Consider the following 18,492-nt stretch of genomic DNA (forward strand, 5'->3'; position numbering starts at 1 on the left):
TCTCTACCTACAATAACAGATGGCAAGAAGTTAAAATAATTTTGGAAAAATTTTGGCCTATCCTTCGGTCTGATCCAACTCTGTCTAAATATCTTCCACCGGTCCCTGCTGTCACATATAGGAGATCTCCCAATCTGAAGGATCTCCTCACACATAGCTGTTATGAAGGCCCTAAGAGTAATTCTTTTGGAACAGCGGGACCCAAATGGGGTTTCTATCCTTGCCGCAGTTGTATTGCATGTCCGAATATGGTCAGAGCTTTGAATTTCAAGTCCAGTGACGGAAATCATGAATTCCGGATTACTCAACATATGACCTGTAACACAACGCATGTGGTATATTATGCCACTTGCCCATGCAATCTTATATATGTTGGTCTTACATCTAGACCATTGAAAACACGTATCAGAGAACATGTGCGTGACATTGAGAAGGCAGCTACTGTCCAGGATACCTCTACCCTAAAACCTATCCCACGACATTTTAAGTCTAAGCACGGCTGTAACAGCAGTGGGTTGCAGGCTTTTGGAATTGATAAGGTGATCCTGGATAGCAGAGGAGGCGACTTTAAGAAGCGGCTGGCTCAACTAGAAACCCGTTGGATCTCTAAGATTGGTTCTGTTCGTCCACATGGTCTTAATGACGTCATGAGTTTTGTCCCATTCCTATAATTTTAACATTCGCTTTTAGTCTATGCCCTTCGGTATATTTTAATCTGTATGTTTTTTGAATAAAATTGTTTTTAATTCCCCTTGTCTTTGTTTTTGTTTTTAGTTTCATCCCTGCTGACATCCTCACAAGTGGATTTCTACAAACCACATTATGTATTTTTGCACTATTTGTATTGAATTTTTATGTAATATCTTTGGCACACCTTTTTCTCCCTCTCATTCTTATGTGTGTATGCATGCACATGTGCACGTATTGGTATACATATGCATTCTTGCATGTGTATTTTATATTTATATTTATGTGTTTTTTTGTTTTTTTTTGTTTTTTTTTTATAATAAAGATATCATGTTCTTTTATGTCTTTCTATCCCTTCTGTGTATGTATATTTATATCTTTTTCTATTTTCTTTTTACATTGTCTCCACATTGGTTTCGAACACCTTCCTTTGCACAACATATACTGAGCATTGGTTTTGCTGACTTTCGTTGTGCGCCACTACACATGGGCTTTTCATATGCATTTTAATACATGTTTGGTCATTTTTGCACTTTACACTTTTATCATGCGCTTTTGCATCAGTTTTATATGCACCATGCACCTTTTTACTGCTATTGTGTAATAACAGCAATTTTTTGTATTATGCACTGTTAGACTTACATCTTATAATATATGTAATTTCCACATGGTATTTTTATATGAAGAATCCTTGTGGGGACATGTATGTGCATGCTTTTGCATGCATGTTTGTATTAAGATATATATGTATACTGAGATATTCACACACTTTTTATATTTTTTTAATATTATAAAATCAATAATCTTTTCTAAACAATTGGTATTTTAATTTTTCCTATATTCTTTGGGCTTGAACCTTGCGTGCACCCTAGTGTGTTTCTTGTTTGTATGAGTGGTCTCTGAGTTGTGTGCCACTGACACACTGTTGTTTTGCCTTGTTTCTATGGCAGTATCTCCCAGCGGGTGTGGAGCGCTCATTTCTCCGCCCACCCTTTGTGCTATGGGGCGACGTGTCTTCCTGCCTCGCCATGCTCCTCCCATGTGATGACGAGTCTGACATGGGCGGAGCATGATGATGTCAGACGCCAGACCCCATGTGCACGTTGGTGGAGCTGTGATTGAGCGCCGCTGCTACACATCTCGCTGATGGATGGGGGTATATATACCTGGGTATTGACTGGCATCAGCACCCCTTGGAAGAAGCTTTTCTGCGAAACACGTGTTGGGGTATTCTACCCTCAGGTTAACATCCTTTTTGGTGTGTGTCATTGTGGGCTGATAACCCAGTGTTAAGGTGGGTCTTTATGGCTGGTTTTGTGCCTTTGTAAGGTGCAAACACTGTTGGTATTGCAGGCCATGCCGCCTTCTTTGTCTGTTATAATCCTCTTTATGTATTATAACACTGGGAATAGTACTTCCTTAGTCTAGCCCTGTTGCTAAAGTGTCATTTTGGCACTTGCTTTTGTGTCGGTTTCTGTCTTCATCTCCATATGTGTGGTTGAGATCCTGCCCCTCCCCCTTGGGACTGTAGGCTTTTGGGAAACACTTTGTGGTTTTACCACTTGTTTTTTCTATGTTTTTTTATATAACCATCACGCTTACATCTTATAGGATTATAATCCTGTTAATATCATAGACATATGCTTTCTCGGTTTCCCTTGATATATGCCACGTGTTGCGGTAATGGGAATGCGGATCTCATACATCTAGTCTTTAGTGAAGGACTAAGCTCTGTTCAGCTTATATTCAATGTAGTCCTATTTCATAGGTGTTCTTTGGGACATTTCGTATCTACCCAAAGACTCTTGGTTCCCCAAGAAACTTGACAGTTTTTTTTTTTTTTTTTTTTGTGCACTATTTTATGCCTTTCTGACACACGGCCAGTATGCATATTTGCTATTTATTGCTTGTATATTCCTGTTTACCTGAGGTTAATTGAATGTGTCCTCATCATTGTTTGTTCTACATGTTGGTTTTAATGATTTTCAATAAAGATTATATACTTTTATTTGGCTTGATCACTCACGTTTTATAGGTTTTTATTTTTTTTTTTCTAATTGATATATTGTTGGATTCAGGTTCTCTTTGCCTATATAATGCTGCTCTCAAATAATGTAGCAAAAACCTGCTGCCAGATTCACCTTGAATGGGACTCACCAATGCAGCCTGGCCATAGTCAGCGACCATGAAGCGAGCAGCATGGGCGAAGGCCCAAGCTAAAACATGTGCTCCAGGGCGCCTTAGCATTTAGTTACACCCTTTAAAAAAAAGTTTAGATTTTACCTTGGGAACAGGTCCAGGTAAAATTGTCCCAGAATGTCTCCTGTGGCACTGTCATACACGGCGTAGAGAGTCACACTTTCGTGCCACACATGAGGGTTCTCCACACGTTCAAATCGAAGCCCGAGCAGCTCTTGGTAAATGGACAGAAGATTTTTAGTGACAGTCTCCATCGGGAAATACTCCTGCAGTTTCTCCTGATCTACAGAGTACTTTGTCTCCACAATGCGGGTGAGGTAGTAGTGCAGGTCCCAAGCGTTAATTTTACCATCAAACGTCACGGCTCGGTCTTCACAGTCCTTGCTTTTCATTTGCAAAATAAGCAACTTTTCTTCTTCACCTAAAGGCTTCAGCTTAGTTTTTAGATTATCTGTAAGAACACATACATGAAATAGCTTTAGAACATTTATTTGCCCAGTTTGTAATGGGGGTTTCCATCACTTCAATAATGATGACCTTCTCTATAATGGGTTTGTTGTTCCCTGTCAGTAAATGAATGTTCTCGGCTGCAGGTTACTATAAATAAACAGTCCGTGGTGTTCCCGTCTTCTGAGTCCACCGGTGAGGCTCCGCTGATGCCCCTGGTTCTAGGCACTGACGTGGCAGTCAATCAGTGAACTCGGCAGCTATGGCAGTGTAGACAGAACGCCTCCTTCAAAGCCCGAGTGCACTGATTGCCTACGGCAGTGTCAAAGGGTTACAAGCGCCACAGCCAATGTCTGACATGGAGAGCAGCGGTTGAAAGTTGCCGGTGGACTTGGGAAAGGTGAGTACAGCGCAGTTTAATTTCTATATAACCTGCTGTCAGAGGCATTCATTCACTGAAAATAAGCAACCCATTTAAAGCTTCAATACATCTTAGATTGATGGCTAGTCAGCTAGCAGAGCTTTTGGCCAACACCTAACTCTCCTTACACGTTAACGATTATATGCTTTTAAAGGGGAGAATGGAGAAAACCACTGCCAGACAGCTTCAAAAGGGGTGGTTCACCCCTTTTCATTACTAGCCACATCGATATTATGTTGAGAAACAAGGTTTCTCTCAAATACCTTGTGTTGCCAATAGTGCCTGTGAGTGCCGCTATTGCGGTCCGCTCACCCGCTTTGTATGACCTCCGGGCTCCGTGACCTCTGATGTCCGGTGGTGTCACGTCAACTGAGGCAGGCTGCAGTCTTCCTGACTGACTGGGCTGTGGGAGGTGTTTCACCGCTAGTCACAGCCCAGCGCCACAGCACAGCATCTCACACCTTCCCTCCTTTACTGCACAGCACCGCAAGCAGGAGCGACGCTGGTCTGTGCCGAGCGGTCAAATTCCATCCACAGCCCAGTGACTCACGGAGTCTGGGGCCGGTCGCGGTGATATCAGGCCAACAAGAAGTTGACATGACATCACCGGACATCAGAGTTCACGGAGCCCAGGGGTCACGTGAAGGGGGTGAGCGAACCGCAATAGCGCTGCTCACAGGCACTATTGGCAGCACAAGGTATTTGAGAGAAGCCTTGTTTCTCAGCATAATATTGATGTGGCTAGTAATAAAAAGGCATGAACAACCTCTTTAATCTCCTGAATAACAAAAGGGTCCGGCAGAGATTCAAACTGTTTGACACTTATGACCCACTGACATCAGTCGGGGATAGTTGGGAGGCCACCCATATAAAGTCATGGCTGAAAGTGTTGGTACCCTTGAAACTGTTCCAGGAAATGAAATATTTCTCCCCAAAAATCATTGCAATTACACGCTTTGTCATACACGTTTATTTCCTTTGTGTATATTAAAACAACACAAAAAAAAAAGGGGGGGGGGTGGGAGAAGAAGACAAATTAGACATAATTTCACACAACTCCAAAAATGGGCCAGACAAAAAAATTGTTGGCATCCTCAACTTAATATTTGGTTTCACACCCTTTGGAATAAATAACTGCAATCAATCGCTTCCTATACCCATCAGCTTCTTACACTTCTCACCTGGAATTTTGGACTCTTCTTTTGCAAACTGCTCCAGGTCTCTCATACATGAAGGCGCCTTCTCCCAACAACAATTTAAGATCTCTCCACAGGTGTTCAATGGGATTTAGATCCAGACTCATTGCTGCACTTCACAACTCTCCAGTGTTTTGTTTCCATCCACTTCTGGGGGCTTCTTGAAGTATGCTGGGGGTCATTGTCCGGCTGGAAAACTCATGACTTAGGATGTAAACCCAGCTTTCTGACACTGGTCACTACATTGCAACCCCAAACCCTTTGGTAATCTTCAGATTTCATGATGTCTTGCCCACAGTCAAGGCTCCCAGTGCCAGAGGCAGCAAAACAACCCCAAATCATCTTTGAATTTCCACCATATTTGACTGTAGGTACTGTGTTCTTTTCTTTGTATGCCTCATTCTGCTTGTGGTAAACAGTAGAATGATATGCTAAACCAAAAAGCACTACCTTGGTCTCATTTCTCTATAAGATGCTTTCCCAGAAGTATTTTGGCTTATTCACGTACATTTTAGTAAATTTCATTCAAATGTGGACGGACAGTTTGCGCTGACACTGATGCCCCCTGAGCCTACAAGATGGCTTTAAATTACTTAGGAATATGACTGGGGCTGATAATTATCCACCATCCGGATTATCCTGCATTTCAACCTTTAATCAATTTTTTCGCTGATGTCCACATCCAGGAAGATTAGTTAAGGTGCCATGGGTTGTGAACTTCTCGATTATGTTGTGCACCATGGGCAAAGGAACATAAAGATTTTTGGAGATGGACTTGTAACTAGAGCTGAGCAAACCCGTGGAAGTTTGGTTCGGCGAGTGCAGCTGAACTTTAAATTAAGATTGATTTGGGACCCGAAATTGACATGACCACCAATGGAAGTCACTAACTGGGCAGTTCAAGTCTTTGCCCACATGCAGACAGCCATAAACAGATCCCTTCTGTGGGGCGAGTTGGGTTTTTCCATTTTTTTGGGGGAGTGCACACTACATCCAATCATGCTATTGTTACCCCCCAGTGCATGCCGTTCAAACACTGCAAGCGGCTCACACTGGGCTGAGCATCGAGCAGTGTACTTAAACACAGCGATGCTTGCGCGAGTGATGTAAAGCAACCAAACCGTTTTTTTTTAAAAAAAAAAAAAAAAAGTCTATTTGGTACTAACACTGAACCTCACACTCGCTCATCTCTACTTGAGAACCAAAATTGTTGAAAAATATCAACAATCTCAGGGTTATAAATCCTCAGACGGTTCTCTTCTCTTTTTGTTCTCCATACTTAGTGTGGCGCACACAGACAAACCAATATAAAGATTGAATCAACTTCTCCCCTTTTTATCTGGTTTCAGGTGTGATTTTCATATTGCCCACACCTGTGACTTCCCACAGGTGAGTTTGAACGAGCGTCACATGCTTGAAACAAAGTTGTTTACCCACAATTTAGAAAAAGGTGCCAACAATTTTCTAAAGCCCATTTTTGGGGTTTTCTGTGAAATTATGTCCAATTCACCATTTGTTTTTCAGTTTTTCTGTGTTATTCCAATACACAAAAGAACTAAACATGTGTATGACAAAACATGTGTAATTGCAATAATTCTCTGGGAGAAATACTTCATTTCTTCAGCGCTCTATTGGGAGACCCAGACGATTGGGGTATAGCTACTGCCTCCGGAGGCCACACAAAGCACTACACTAAAAAGTGCAAGGCCCCTCCCCTTCTGGCTATACCCCCCCGTGGTATCACGGGTTCTCCAGTTTTCAAGCTTTGTGCGAAGGAGGTCAGACATCCATGCATAGCTCCACAGATTTTAGTCAGCAGTAGCTGCTGACTATTTCGGATGGAAGAAAAGAGGGCCCATATAGGGCCCCCAGCATGCTCCCTTCTCACCCGTTGATGGTGTTGTAAGGTTGAGGTACCTATTGCTGGTACGGAGGCTGCAGCCCACATGCTGCTTTCCTTCCACATCCCCCTGGGGGGCTCTGAGGAAGTGGGATCCTGCCGGCCTCAAAGCTCTGACGCCGGGCTCCATCCACAGACCCGTTTGAACCTGCTGGATACGGAGCTGGAGTACCGTTCAGGGACATGGCCCTGCACCATTACAGGTACTCTGTGTCCCCGTACACACAGGCACAGCACACTCCAGACTTGCTGGGTGTGCTAGTGCGCCGGGGACAGTAAAGGGTTACAGTCACTGCAGCTTTGCTGAGTGACTTTGTGTATTGGGAACTACCGCGCCGGACGCTCCGGGAGCGGCGGCGCGGCTGGGACTTGTAGTTCGCCGGGGACTGGGCGCCGACCGCGCTTTTACGGCGGCGGCGCTTATAAATCCAGTCCCCGGCTTCTGCGGCCTAGTGCCGCTTCGTTCCCGCCCCCTCCCTGTCACTCAGGGAAGGGGACAGACGCTGAGCAATCAGCAGCGCCGAGGGCTGGAGCCTTATTTACATGCTCCAGCCCTCTCACTGCACACTGTCGGACGCCGGATTCCCGCTCTGACTTGGGGCACGCCCACGGCCCGCCCCTCCTCACACGAGCTGGGGAAGACGCCGGCAGCCATTACTGCAGTCCGAGCTCGGACTTTCGGCAACCAGGCAGGACGGTGGCGACCATACACCCGCTTATAGGCGGGCGGTAAGCGGCACACATAGTGCTGACCCCAATATATACTGCAGTGTGTACATGTGTATTTTAACTGCATAGGTCGCTATATGCCCGCTTGGAGAGCGACACATCAGCAGCAGGAAAGCAGGTGTGCTAAGGCACAGGCTTTCTAGGCTGCTTGTATTGCACGTACTGAAGTGTTCATTTGTGTTTATGCTTGTATGCTATACACTGCACTGTACAGTCGCTAGTCTTAGCTATATTCTCCTGGAATGGCTAGACTACAGCAGCAGAAAACCAAGGGTGCTGGGGCACAGGTTTTTTTCTATGCTGCTTGTATTGCATGGGCTGCAGTGTGCATTTGTACTTGTGCTTGTATGCTATACATTGCACTGTATGGTCACTCTTCTGGGCTATATTCCCCTAGATGACTAGTCTACAGCAGCAGAAGAGCAGAGGTGCCAGGGCACAGGCTTCTATGCTGCTTGTATTGCTTGTGCTGCAGTGTTCATTTGTACTTTATGCTTGTATGCTATACATTGCACTGTACGGTCACCAATCTTGGCTATATACTTCTAGATGGCTAGTCGGCAGCGGCAAAAAAGCAACACAGATTTTCAGTGCTGTTTTTACTACATGGGATGCTGTTCATGACACCGTCCCATTGTGTGCATGCTCCCCTGTAGCACTTCGTCTGCCGGGGTCTCTAGCACTTCGTCTGCCGGGGTCTCTACTAGTCGTGGCCAAAGAAACCACCTGTCATCCCTGTCCAAGGACAGGGACGGAGTTGCAGTTTCGACAGATATATTGTCATAAGATAGAGACTTGCAGTCCAGACAGGCCATGGGCAATCTTCCTGACCAACCTCATTTGGAACGGGGGGGTCCCAGGAGGACTCTCTGTATGATAAGGCAGCTCTCCAGGACTTTGATCCTGACATCGCTATCAATCCGGATACACCGGATGGTAACGCCATACGGAATGATCCTATAGCGTCCATCAATGGAAGGTTGGATCTTTCTCCCTCAGCTCCCCCAGTGGAGGAGTCAGCTTCACAGCAGGAGAAGTCCCTTTTCAGTATCTCAAACGGATATTTTTCTGGCCACGCTGACTTCAGAGAAGCAGTCCAGAAACACCACGCTTACCAGATAAGCGTCTTCTCCAAACGTTTTTAAGATACACGTTATCCCTTTTCCCCTGACGTGGTCAAGCGCTGGACCCAGGGTCCAAAGGTGGATTCTCCAATCTCCAGGCTTGCGTCTAGAGCCATAGTTGCACTGGAGATGGGGCTTCACTTAAAGATGCCATTCACAGACAGATGGACTCTGGTTGAAATCTGTCTAGGAGGCTATCGGCGTGTCGGTTGCTCCGGCATTCACAGCCGTATAGGCAACCTAACCTTTTCAGCTGTTCTTGCGCAGCTGGCCTTGAGCACATGTACATCTGTACCGCAGAGGCGTCCGTAACTCCGCAATGTCTGCACTGCGACTTACCCTATTAATGCTGTCCTAAAAGTACAGTCGAGGTTTCGGTCCTTCCCAAGCTCGGGCAGGTCCCAATTGTCCTCGTGCAAAAGGGCTACAAAACCTCAGACGGGCTCAGATTCCGGCCGGGCTCAATCACGCCCAAGGAAGGCAGCCGGAGGAACCGCTACCAAGGCGGTCTCCTCATGACTCTCAGCTCTCTCTCTCTCTCTCCGCATCCGCGGTTGATGGCAGACTCCCCCGCCTTTGGCGACATTTAGCTGCCACAGGTCACAGACCGGTGGGTGACGGACATTGTGCTCACGTGCACAGGACAGTGTTCTGTTCTTGTCCTCCGACTCCATTCTTCAGAACGGCCCCACCTCCCCACCGAGCAGATGCCCTGCTGCAGGCGGTGGACGCTCTAAGAGCAGAAGGAGTGGTGATCCCTGTCCCCCCTCAGGAACGAGGGCGAGGGTTTGTACTCCAATCTCTTTGTGGCTCCAAAAAAGGACGGCTCCTTCCGTCCTGTTCTGGACCTAAAACTGCTCAATAAGCATGCGAACGCCAGGCGGTTCCGGATGGAATCCCTCCGATCCGTCATTACCTCAATGTCTCGAGGAGACTTCCTTGCCTCAACAGACATCAAAGATGCCTATCTCCACGTGCCAATTGCTACGGAGCACCAACGTTTTCTACGTTTTGTGATAGGAGACGACCATCTTCAGTTCGTAGCTCTGCCATTCGGTCTGGCGACAGCCCCACGGGTGTTCACCAAGGTCATGGCAGCAGTGGTAGCAGTCTTGCACTCTCAGGGACACCCGGTGATCCCTTACTTGGACGATCTACTCGTCAAAGCACCCTCCCTCGAGGCATGACAACGCAGCCTGAATGTTACGCTGGAGACTCTCCAGACTTTCGGGTGGATCATCAATTTGGCAAGGTCAAATCGGTCACCGACTCAATCACTAACGTATCTCGGCATGGAGTTCACACTCTATCAGCGATAGTGAAGCTTCCGCTGAACAAGCAGCGTTCACTGCAAACAGAGGTGCAGTCTCTCCTTCAAGGCCAGTCGCACCCCTTAAGGCGCCTCATGCACTTCCTAGGGAAGATGGTGGCAGCCATGGAGGCAGTTCCCTTTGCGCAGTTTCATCTGCGCCAACTGCAAGGGGACATTCTCCGCCAATGGGACGGGCAGTCAACCTCCCTGGACAGGAAAGTCTCCCTTTCCCAGACGGCCAAGGACTCTCTGCAATGGTGGCTTATTCCCACCTCATTGTCACAGTGAAGATCCTTCCTACCCCCATCCTGGGCAGTGGTCACGACAGATACGAGTCTGTCAGGGTGGGGAGCAGTTTGTCTCCGCCACAGGGCTCAGGGGACGTGGACTCAGCAGGAGTCCACCCTTCAGATCAATGTTCTGGAAATCGGGGCAGGGTATCTTACCCTACTAGCTTTCCAGCAGTGGCTAGAAAGAGAGCAGATCCGAATCCAGTCGGACAACTCCACAGCGGTGGCATACATCAACCACCAAGGAGGGACGCGCAGTCGGCAAGCCTTCCAGGAAGTCCGGCGAATCCTCATGTGGGTGGAGGACACAGCATCCACCATATCCGCAGTTCACATCCCGGGCGTAGAAAACTGGGAAGCAGACTTCCTCAGTCGCCAGGGTATGGACGCAGGGGAATGGTCCCTTCACCCGGACGTGTTTCAGGAAATCTGTCGCCGCTGGGGGGTGCCGGACGTCGACCTAATGGCGTCTCGGCACAACAACAAGGTCCCGGCATTTATGGCACGATCGCGCGATCACAGAGCTCTGGCGGCAGACGCCTTAGTGCAAGATTTGTCGCAGTTCCGGCTCACATATGTGTTTCCACCTCTGGCACTCTTGCCCAGAGTACTGCGCAAAAAATCAGATCCGATTGCAGCCGCGTCATACTCGTCGCCCCAGACTGGCCGAGGAGATCGTGGTACCCGGATCTGTGGCATCTCACGGTCGGCCGACCGTGGTCACTACCAGGCTGGCCAGACTTACTGTCCCAAGGGCCGTTTTTCCATCGGAATTCTGCGGCCCTGAACCTGACTGTGTGGCCATTGAGTCCTGGATCCTAGCGTCTTCAGGATTATCCCAAGGGGTCGTTGCCACCATGAAACAGGCTAGGAAGTCCACCTCTGCTAAGATCTACCACAGAACGTGGAAGATTTTCTTAACCTGGTGCTCGGCTCAGGGAGTGTCTCCCTGGCCATTTGCATTGCCTACTTTTCTTTCCTTCCTGCAATCGGGGTTAGAAAAGGGCTTGTCGCTCGGCTTCCTTAAGGGGGAAGTCTCGGCACTATCCGTGTTTTTTCAGAAGCGTCTAGCACGTCTTTCTAAGGTGCGCACGTTCCTACAGGGGGTCTGTCATATCGTACCCCCGTACAAGCGGCCGTTAGATCCATGGGATCTCAACAGGGTATTAGTTGCTCTCCAGAAGCCGCCTTTCGAGCCTCTGAAGGAAGTTTCCTTTCTCGCCTGTCACAGAAGGTGGCGTTTCTCGTTGCGATCACATCGCTTCAGCGAGTGTCTGAGCTGGCAGCTCTGTCATCCAAGGCTCCCTTCCTGGTGTTCCACCAGGACAAGGTAGTGCTGCGCCCCATTCCGGAGTTTCTCCCTAAGGTCGTATCCTCATTTCATCTTAATCAGGATATATCCTTGCCTTCCTTTTGTCCTCATCCGGTTCACCGGTATGAAAAGGACTTACGTTTGTTAGATCTGGTGAGAGCACTCAGACTCTACATTTCCCGCACGGCGCCCATGCGCCGTTCCGATGCACTTTTTGTCCTTGTCGCTGGTCCGCGCAAGGGGTTGCAGGCTTCTAAAGCCACCCTGGCTCGATGGATCAAAGAACCAATTCTAGAGGCCTACCGTTCTGCGGGGCTTCCGGTTCCTTCAGGGCTAAAAGCCCACTCAACCAGAGCCGTGGGTGCGTCCTGGGCATTACGACACCAGGCTTCGGCTCAACAAGTGTACCAGGCAGCTACCTGGTCCAGTCTGCACACTTTCACCAAGCATTATCAGGTGCATACCTATGCTTCGGCGGATGCCAGCTTAGGTAGAAGAGTCCTGCAGGCGGCAGTGACACCCCCGTAGGGGAGGGCTGTTTTGCAGCCCTAGCATGAGGTATTTCTTTACCCACCCAGGGACAGCTTTTGGACGTCCCAATCGTCTGGGTCTCCCAATAGAGCGCTGAAGAAGAAGGGAATTTTGTTACTTACCGTAAATTCCTTTTCTTCTAGCTCTTATTGGGAGACCCAGCACCCGCCCTGTTGTCCTTCGGGATGTTTTTGTTGTTTGCGGGTACACATGTTGTTCATGTTGAACGGTTTTTCAGTTCTCCGATGTTACTCGGAGTTAATTTGTTTAAACCAGTTATTGGCTTTCCTCCTTCTTGCTTTGGCACTAAAACTGGAGAACCCGTGATACCACGGGGGGGTATAGCCAGAAGGGGAGGGGCCTTGCACTTTTTAGTGTAGTGCTTTGTGTGGCCTCCGGAGGCAGTAGCTATACCCCAATCGTCTGGGTCTCCCAATAAGAGCTAGAAGAAAAGGAATTTACGGTAAGTAACAAAATTCCCTTCTTTCTAGAACTACTTCAAGGGTGCTAACACTTTTTGCCATGTATGTACATTAAACTGTCAACTACAAAATCCCCTCCCTACAACTTACCTAGGAAGGTAGACACATTGCTTGTGTTTTTAGCTGTGTTTAATTCAAGTACAAAATCGGCATGTGTCCGATATCCCAGAAGTTTGGCCAGTTTAGACCGAAGCGTAATCAGTTCTTCAAGTATTTTAGCATTCTCCTAAAAGGATAAAATTATGTAAACGACATGTTCATTTCAAGACATCTGAACACTATTTAAATAGCACGGTTGCCTTGTAACTCCGGGTTCTTGAGATTGAAAAAAAAACCTGAAAACATCTGCATGGACTCTGTAAGGTTCTTCATCTTACTTTTTAAAGGTTTCCAAAATGTACAGTTAAAATCATAAGTAGTGATGTGTGGACCCGAACTGTAAAAGTCCGGATCTGCTTAGTTTCAAAAGTATCCAGGTGCCGGCCTCGTTTCCAGAGATCTCAGGGAACTATGGCTGATGATACGGGATCTGGCAACTAGGGAAATAAAGGAAAAATAAAAATAAAATCAAGCAGGCTATACTTACCAAGTCTCCCGCGTGGCTGTAACTGCTTCCGAGGCTGCTCATTCGTCTTCCAGGGCAGCTTATTAGCCTCATACATATTCACTGCTTCCCCAACCCACCGGTGGTCCTGGCGTCTGTGATTAGTTGCAGTCAGACACGTCCCCAGCCTCTGTGACAGCATCTGACTGCATCCAATCACAGACCCTGTCTGCGGGTAACCATCGTGGTATAAAAATAACAAATTGGCATAGGGTCCCCCGTATTATGATAACCAGCAAAGATAAAGCATACGACCACAGGCGTCTGATTATCTTGGCTGTGTATTAAAAGAAGAGAAACCGCAGGTGGATTTTTTTTTTTAAATTTATATAAATATTTATAAGAAAAAAAATGGCATGTAGTCCACCACAATTTTGATCCTCAGCCATGATAAAGGCTAACAGCTGGGGGCTGGTATTCTCTCAGGCTGGAGAGACCCATGCTTATTGAGCCCCCCCCTAGCCTAAAAATATCAGCCTGCAGCCTTCACAGGATTGTTGCTTCTATTTGATGTGACAATCCCAGTACTTTACTCGTCTCTTCCTGATTGCCCTGGTGCGGTGGCAATCAAGATAACTAGGGGTTAATAACAGCCCATAGCTGAGTGACCTTTCAATATGCACTCGTTGAAAGAAGTGCAAAAACAAATTCTCCAAAGGACAGAACATACTGTCTATGTTTCTTCATTGCTGCTCCAGCATCCAGCATTATAGAACAGTAAGGCTATGAGCCCACGGTGCAGATGAGTTGCAGGAGAGAGTGTGAGAGTGTGAGTGAGAGTGTGTGTGTGTGTGTATGTGTATGTGTATGAGAGTGAGTGAGTGAGTGTGAGAGAGAGAACATTGAAGTAAATGGGTGAAAGACGCTGCTAAACCAAAACCGGACCGAAACCGGATGGGAAAAAAACTGCAGTGTGTGCACAGCAAAACAAAAAACCATTCGACTTAGCTGGCTTCAGGAGAATCATGCAGCTTTTAATGCAGATTTAAAAAAAAGGAGTAAATAGCTGGATCCAAGAAGAGCCAAATGGTCTGAACACAAACAAGACCTAAAACGTAACTTTTAATAAGTACCAATTAAAAGAGCTAAACGCTCAAGGATATATTAAAAACCATGAAGCGATGATATACTCATGCTCTACAAAAGGGCATCAGATATAGCCCAAGTCAAACCACCATAAATAGGTCCTTATCACAGTGGTATCATATAAACCTGGTCAGTATCCAGGAAGACCCCCGGTAGGTACCTAGAGGATGTTTTGACAAAGTTGAACCATACTCACCCCCACTACCCCTTACTATGGTACTCCAACTTAAAAGAAAGAAGGAGGGGGGGGGGGGAAGATGTGTTACAAATGCTGGCAAAATACTGGCAGTACAGATCAGATTAACATAGCGTAGTTAGATCCTATATCAGAAGGAACCAAATGCTGATCACACAATACTGGCAGTACAGATCAGATTAACATGGCATAGTTAGATCCCATATCAAAGGGAACCAAATGCTGATCATACACAAGGATCAGAGTATAAAACGTAATACGTCCCAAGATGGAACAATCTTACCCGTCCTGTGGAAAAAAGGGCGACTAGAGGTATATCATGGCTCGTAGGGAAGCTGTCAGCCAGCTATTTTAGATCCCTTAGAAATGCCATGAAAACATCACCTCCATAATGTTGAGAAACACTCACTCCCAACGCGTTTCATGGGGAACAATCATCAGGGGAGTTCAGGTGAAAGATTACTGGGTACTGTCCATTCACATATCCTGCAGTATTGTCATGCCCAGTGTCACACAAATATCCATATGTCCAGGTACAGATTCAAAAGGTGCCGCTTCTTCTTGGATCCAGCTATTTACTCCTGTGGATACTGTGGGTCCCCCTGGTATTTTGCTAATTGAACTACAGATTTAAAAAAAAAAAAAAAAAAAAAAAAAAAAAAAAAAAAAAAAAACAGCCTCAAAAAACGCAGTGTGTGCATAGGGCCTAGGACTCTCCTTGAGCTAAACATCAGAAAAAAAGGGTGGCGGAACCAATAGGATCAAAATAAATCAAAAAGGAAGATTATTCTTCTCCTCTACCCTCATAGAATCATGTACTATCAAGCAACCTACCATAGCAGCTTTAACATCAATGTAAAATAGCTACAAAAGTATGTCACTCAACGTCTGTTTGTGTTGGTCTAGCTAGTCCATGGCATCTAGGAGGATGAATGGAACAAAGTGCGGCCACTCTCAGCTTCGCTGGATATAGCAATGCACCTCCTCTTGACATTGAAGAACTGAAGCCTCCCCTTCTGAACCTCTGTAGACTAGTCCGAGTAGAAGGATATTGTCTGACTATTTAAGAATAGCGTTCTTATTCTTGTAATGTAACCGTTTGATCAGCCAGCTTAAGGAGGTGCCTCTGGTGGCAAAGCCCGGGTCAGGTCTCTGTGTGCTCGTTCCACGGCATATAATGGAGATAAAACTTCCATATCAGACACTTTTTTCAACCAGGATTCAAAGTACTCAGTGGGGTTCATACTTTCAACTTCCTCCGCGACACCTACAACTCTGACATTATTCCTCTTTGAACGATTCTCAAGTTCATCTGTTTATTTCAGGTAACAGTACTATTTGATTGTCATGTCTTCTCAAGTCCTTACTGAGACCCGGTAGTTTATATTCTATGCTACTGACCCTATTTTCCACTTCCACTATTCTTTCATTTACTTTTCTGAGATCTTGTCTCATCAAAGAGAATTCTTCTTTACATGTCCTCGCCTGTAGGCTAAGACTGAAGAGAGCAGAATTCCCGCACACTGAGGCTCTGTGCTACCCATGGATCTCATGAAGTTGGCCAATTTTGACACTGTATTTTGTGCTGCACTTGTTCCTCCTGCAGTACAGGTATTACCGTATGTGTTACACAGCCTAAAGAGTTACGATGGTCACTTTCACTTATCCCTTCCCCCTCCTTAGTTTTCCTACTTGCGCCGCCGGTCATTTTGTCTCATTCTGGCCAGAACCCACACACCAACTTTCCACTGCAAGTCTTCAGACGTCATATTACATACATAGTGGCAGAGATACAGTTTTTTGAGAATAGTATGAGCAGAAAAAAGGTTTGCTTGAAATTTAGCTGCAATAATCTTATCGCCCACAAGATGGCAGCGGATCACCACATGCTCTTTATAATTAATACAGGCCAATCTCCTCTTACGGGCGTCAAGCCAGAAACGCGTTAACGTTATCTGTGCACTGTCTGTTCATACACGAATAAATCACCATTTGCACTCAGGTGGATCAATCTTCTATTAATTGCTTTGCGGCCAGGGCAGGGCCGGTGTCCGAGACTGAGAAGCGGTGACGTCAGGTGGTGGTGAGATGGATATTCTGGACTAGTTAGGAGTACCGAGCACCCGAGCATAGTAGTGCTCACTCATCACTAGTTACAAGTACTGAGCACCCGAGCATGGTAATGCTCACTCATCACTAGTTACGAGTACTGAGCACCCGAGCATGGTAATGCTCGCTAATCACTAGTTACAAGTACCCGAGCATGGTAGTGCCGGCTCATCACTAGTCATGAGTACCGAGCACCTGAGCATGGTAGTGCCCGCTCATCAATAGTTACAAGTACCCAAACATGGAAGAGCTCACTTATCTCTAGTTATGAGCACTGCGTACCAGCCCAAGTCTCCTCTGTGCTGCATGTCGACCTGCTCTCCAAGATGGCACCCACGCTGAGAATGAATGCCCGCCACCGCCCCACTCATTGGATAGATGGCTTTTCAGGGCTGCACTTCACTTCTTTCAGAGTTGTTACCTCAGAGCCAGGCAAGAATCTCTCAGTTGTCGCCCTTCACTATTAACCATACCATCACCCAGAGTGCAGACTCCTGCTCTGTACTAGCGGGCAGGACATCTGGACAGCGGCTCATGGGTCATTCCATGGTAACTTACGTTACATTGACTAGCCAAAAACTGAGTTAATAATGGCTTCAGACTGTTCTTTGAAGGCAGGCACAAAAATGGGTGAATGTATATAGTACATTGAACTATACTCAATAGATTTCAAGTGCAGCAAAGTTGCAAAACAAAGCGCAATTCTACAGTTGTTTTGTTTTGGTTTTTTTGTATTCAGTAAAAACGACTCAGCAAAATGATTCTCCTGGTCAGTTCGAATACGCTGATACTAAATATGCATATTGTTGTTTATATTTTGGTGATGAAAAAAATTTCTAAAATTTGTAAGAAAATAAACAAGGCCCATAACATTTTTAATTTTTGGTCAATGGGGTTTTTTATTGATACCACGTTGGAGTAAATCCGATGTTTTGATCGCCTCAATCTATTTTTTTTGTAGTGTTACAACAGCCAAAAAAAAAAAAAATATGGGTATTTGATCTTTTAATTTTTTTATTTTTTTTTTTATTTTTTTTTTTTTACACAAAAACAAACATAAGTTACCAAGTAACATTGTATTTTGTACTTAATTTGTATTGTTGAAAAATCATACTATTTTGGAATCTTTTTTCCCCCCTTTTCAATACATTACATTATCAAATTAATGATGCTAATCAAAAAAAAAAAACCTCATATGGCTATGTGGATGGAAAAATAAACACACAAAAGTTACAGGAGAGGAAAAAAAAAAACAACGCAAAAATGGAAAACGGCCATCTCAGGAAGGGGTTAAAAAGATCTGTTTAATAAAGAATGCAACCTGTATTGTAAAATCTTGCAACAGATCTGCCTCAATACTGCCACAATAACCATGTGTAAGAGTAAGACACATTGTACTCACTTCCATGCACCTACTGTTGAAAGCCGCTTCCAATTTCCTCCTAGTTTCGGGAACTGAGCATTTCTTCACAACGGGAAAATAATGTGGATACTGAAGAGTTACTTGGTAATGGTCGCCTGTTTTTTCTAGGCCGTCAATGAAGTCAGTGGGAAGACCCTCTGTAAAATAACCCAGAGCAGAGACCCATGTCAGTGACATTCACAAACATTCAAATGTAGAATAGGCCACGCTCAGAGGACTAATGTGTCTACAGACAAAAAGGAGAAGAGTTGGACTGAGCACCAATTCCGATACCATAAAAAAAATCTTTATTAAACCATATTCTTAAAAAATTGAGGAAAATCCATAACGCAAAACAAAGGGCATGAGTAAACTTGACGCGTTTCGGATCCTACATATTAAAAACAAAAGTCCTTAATCATAAGTTTTTAATATGCTTTCCTTGAGATTTCCTTGAGATGGCTG

At 45.7% G+C, this 18,492-nt stretch overlaps 1 protein-coding gene across 2 annotated transcripts in view; it reads right to left on the minus strand.

Annotated features, from left to right (window-relative positions):
• Positions 1–18,492, minus strand: part of NLN (neurolysin) — a 164,024-nt gene that overhangs the window by 108,081 nt on the left and 37,451 nt on the right. For both annotated transcript variants that reach the window (XM_075342516.1, XM_075342524.1), the window contains exons 6-8: positions 18,028–18,185; positions 12,721–12,856; positions 2,971–3,337 (exon numbers count right to left, since the gene is read on the minus strand). In XM_075342516.1, coding sequence (XP_075198631.1) covers positions 2,971–3,337; positions 12,721–12,856; positions 18,028–18,185 — 661 coding nt within the window. The remainder of the gene's footprint in view (positions 1–2,970; positions 3,338–12,720; positions 12,857–18,027; positions 18,186–18,492) is intronic.

This window comes from Anomaloglossus baeobatrachus, chromosome 1 (assembly GCF_048569485.1).
Source record: "Anomaloglossus baeobatrachus isolate aAnoBae1 chromosome 1, aAnoBae1.hap1, whole genome shotgun sequence".
NCBI lineage: Eukaryota > Metazoa > Chordata > Amphibia > Anura > Aromobatidae > Anomaloglossus > Anomaloglossus baeobatrachus.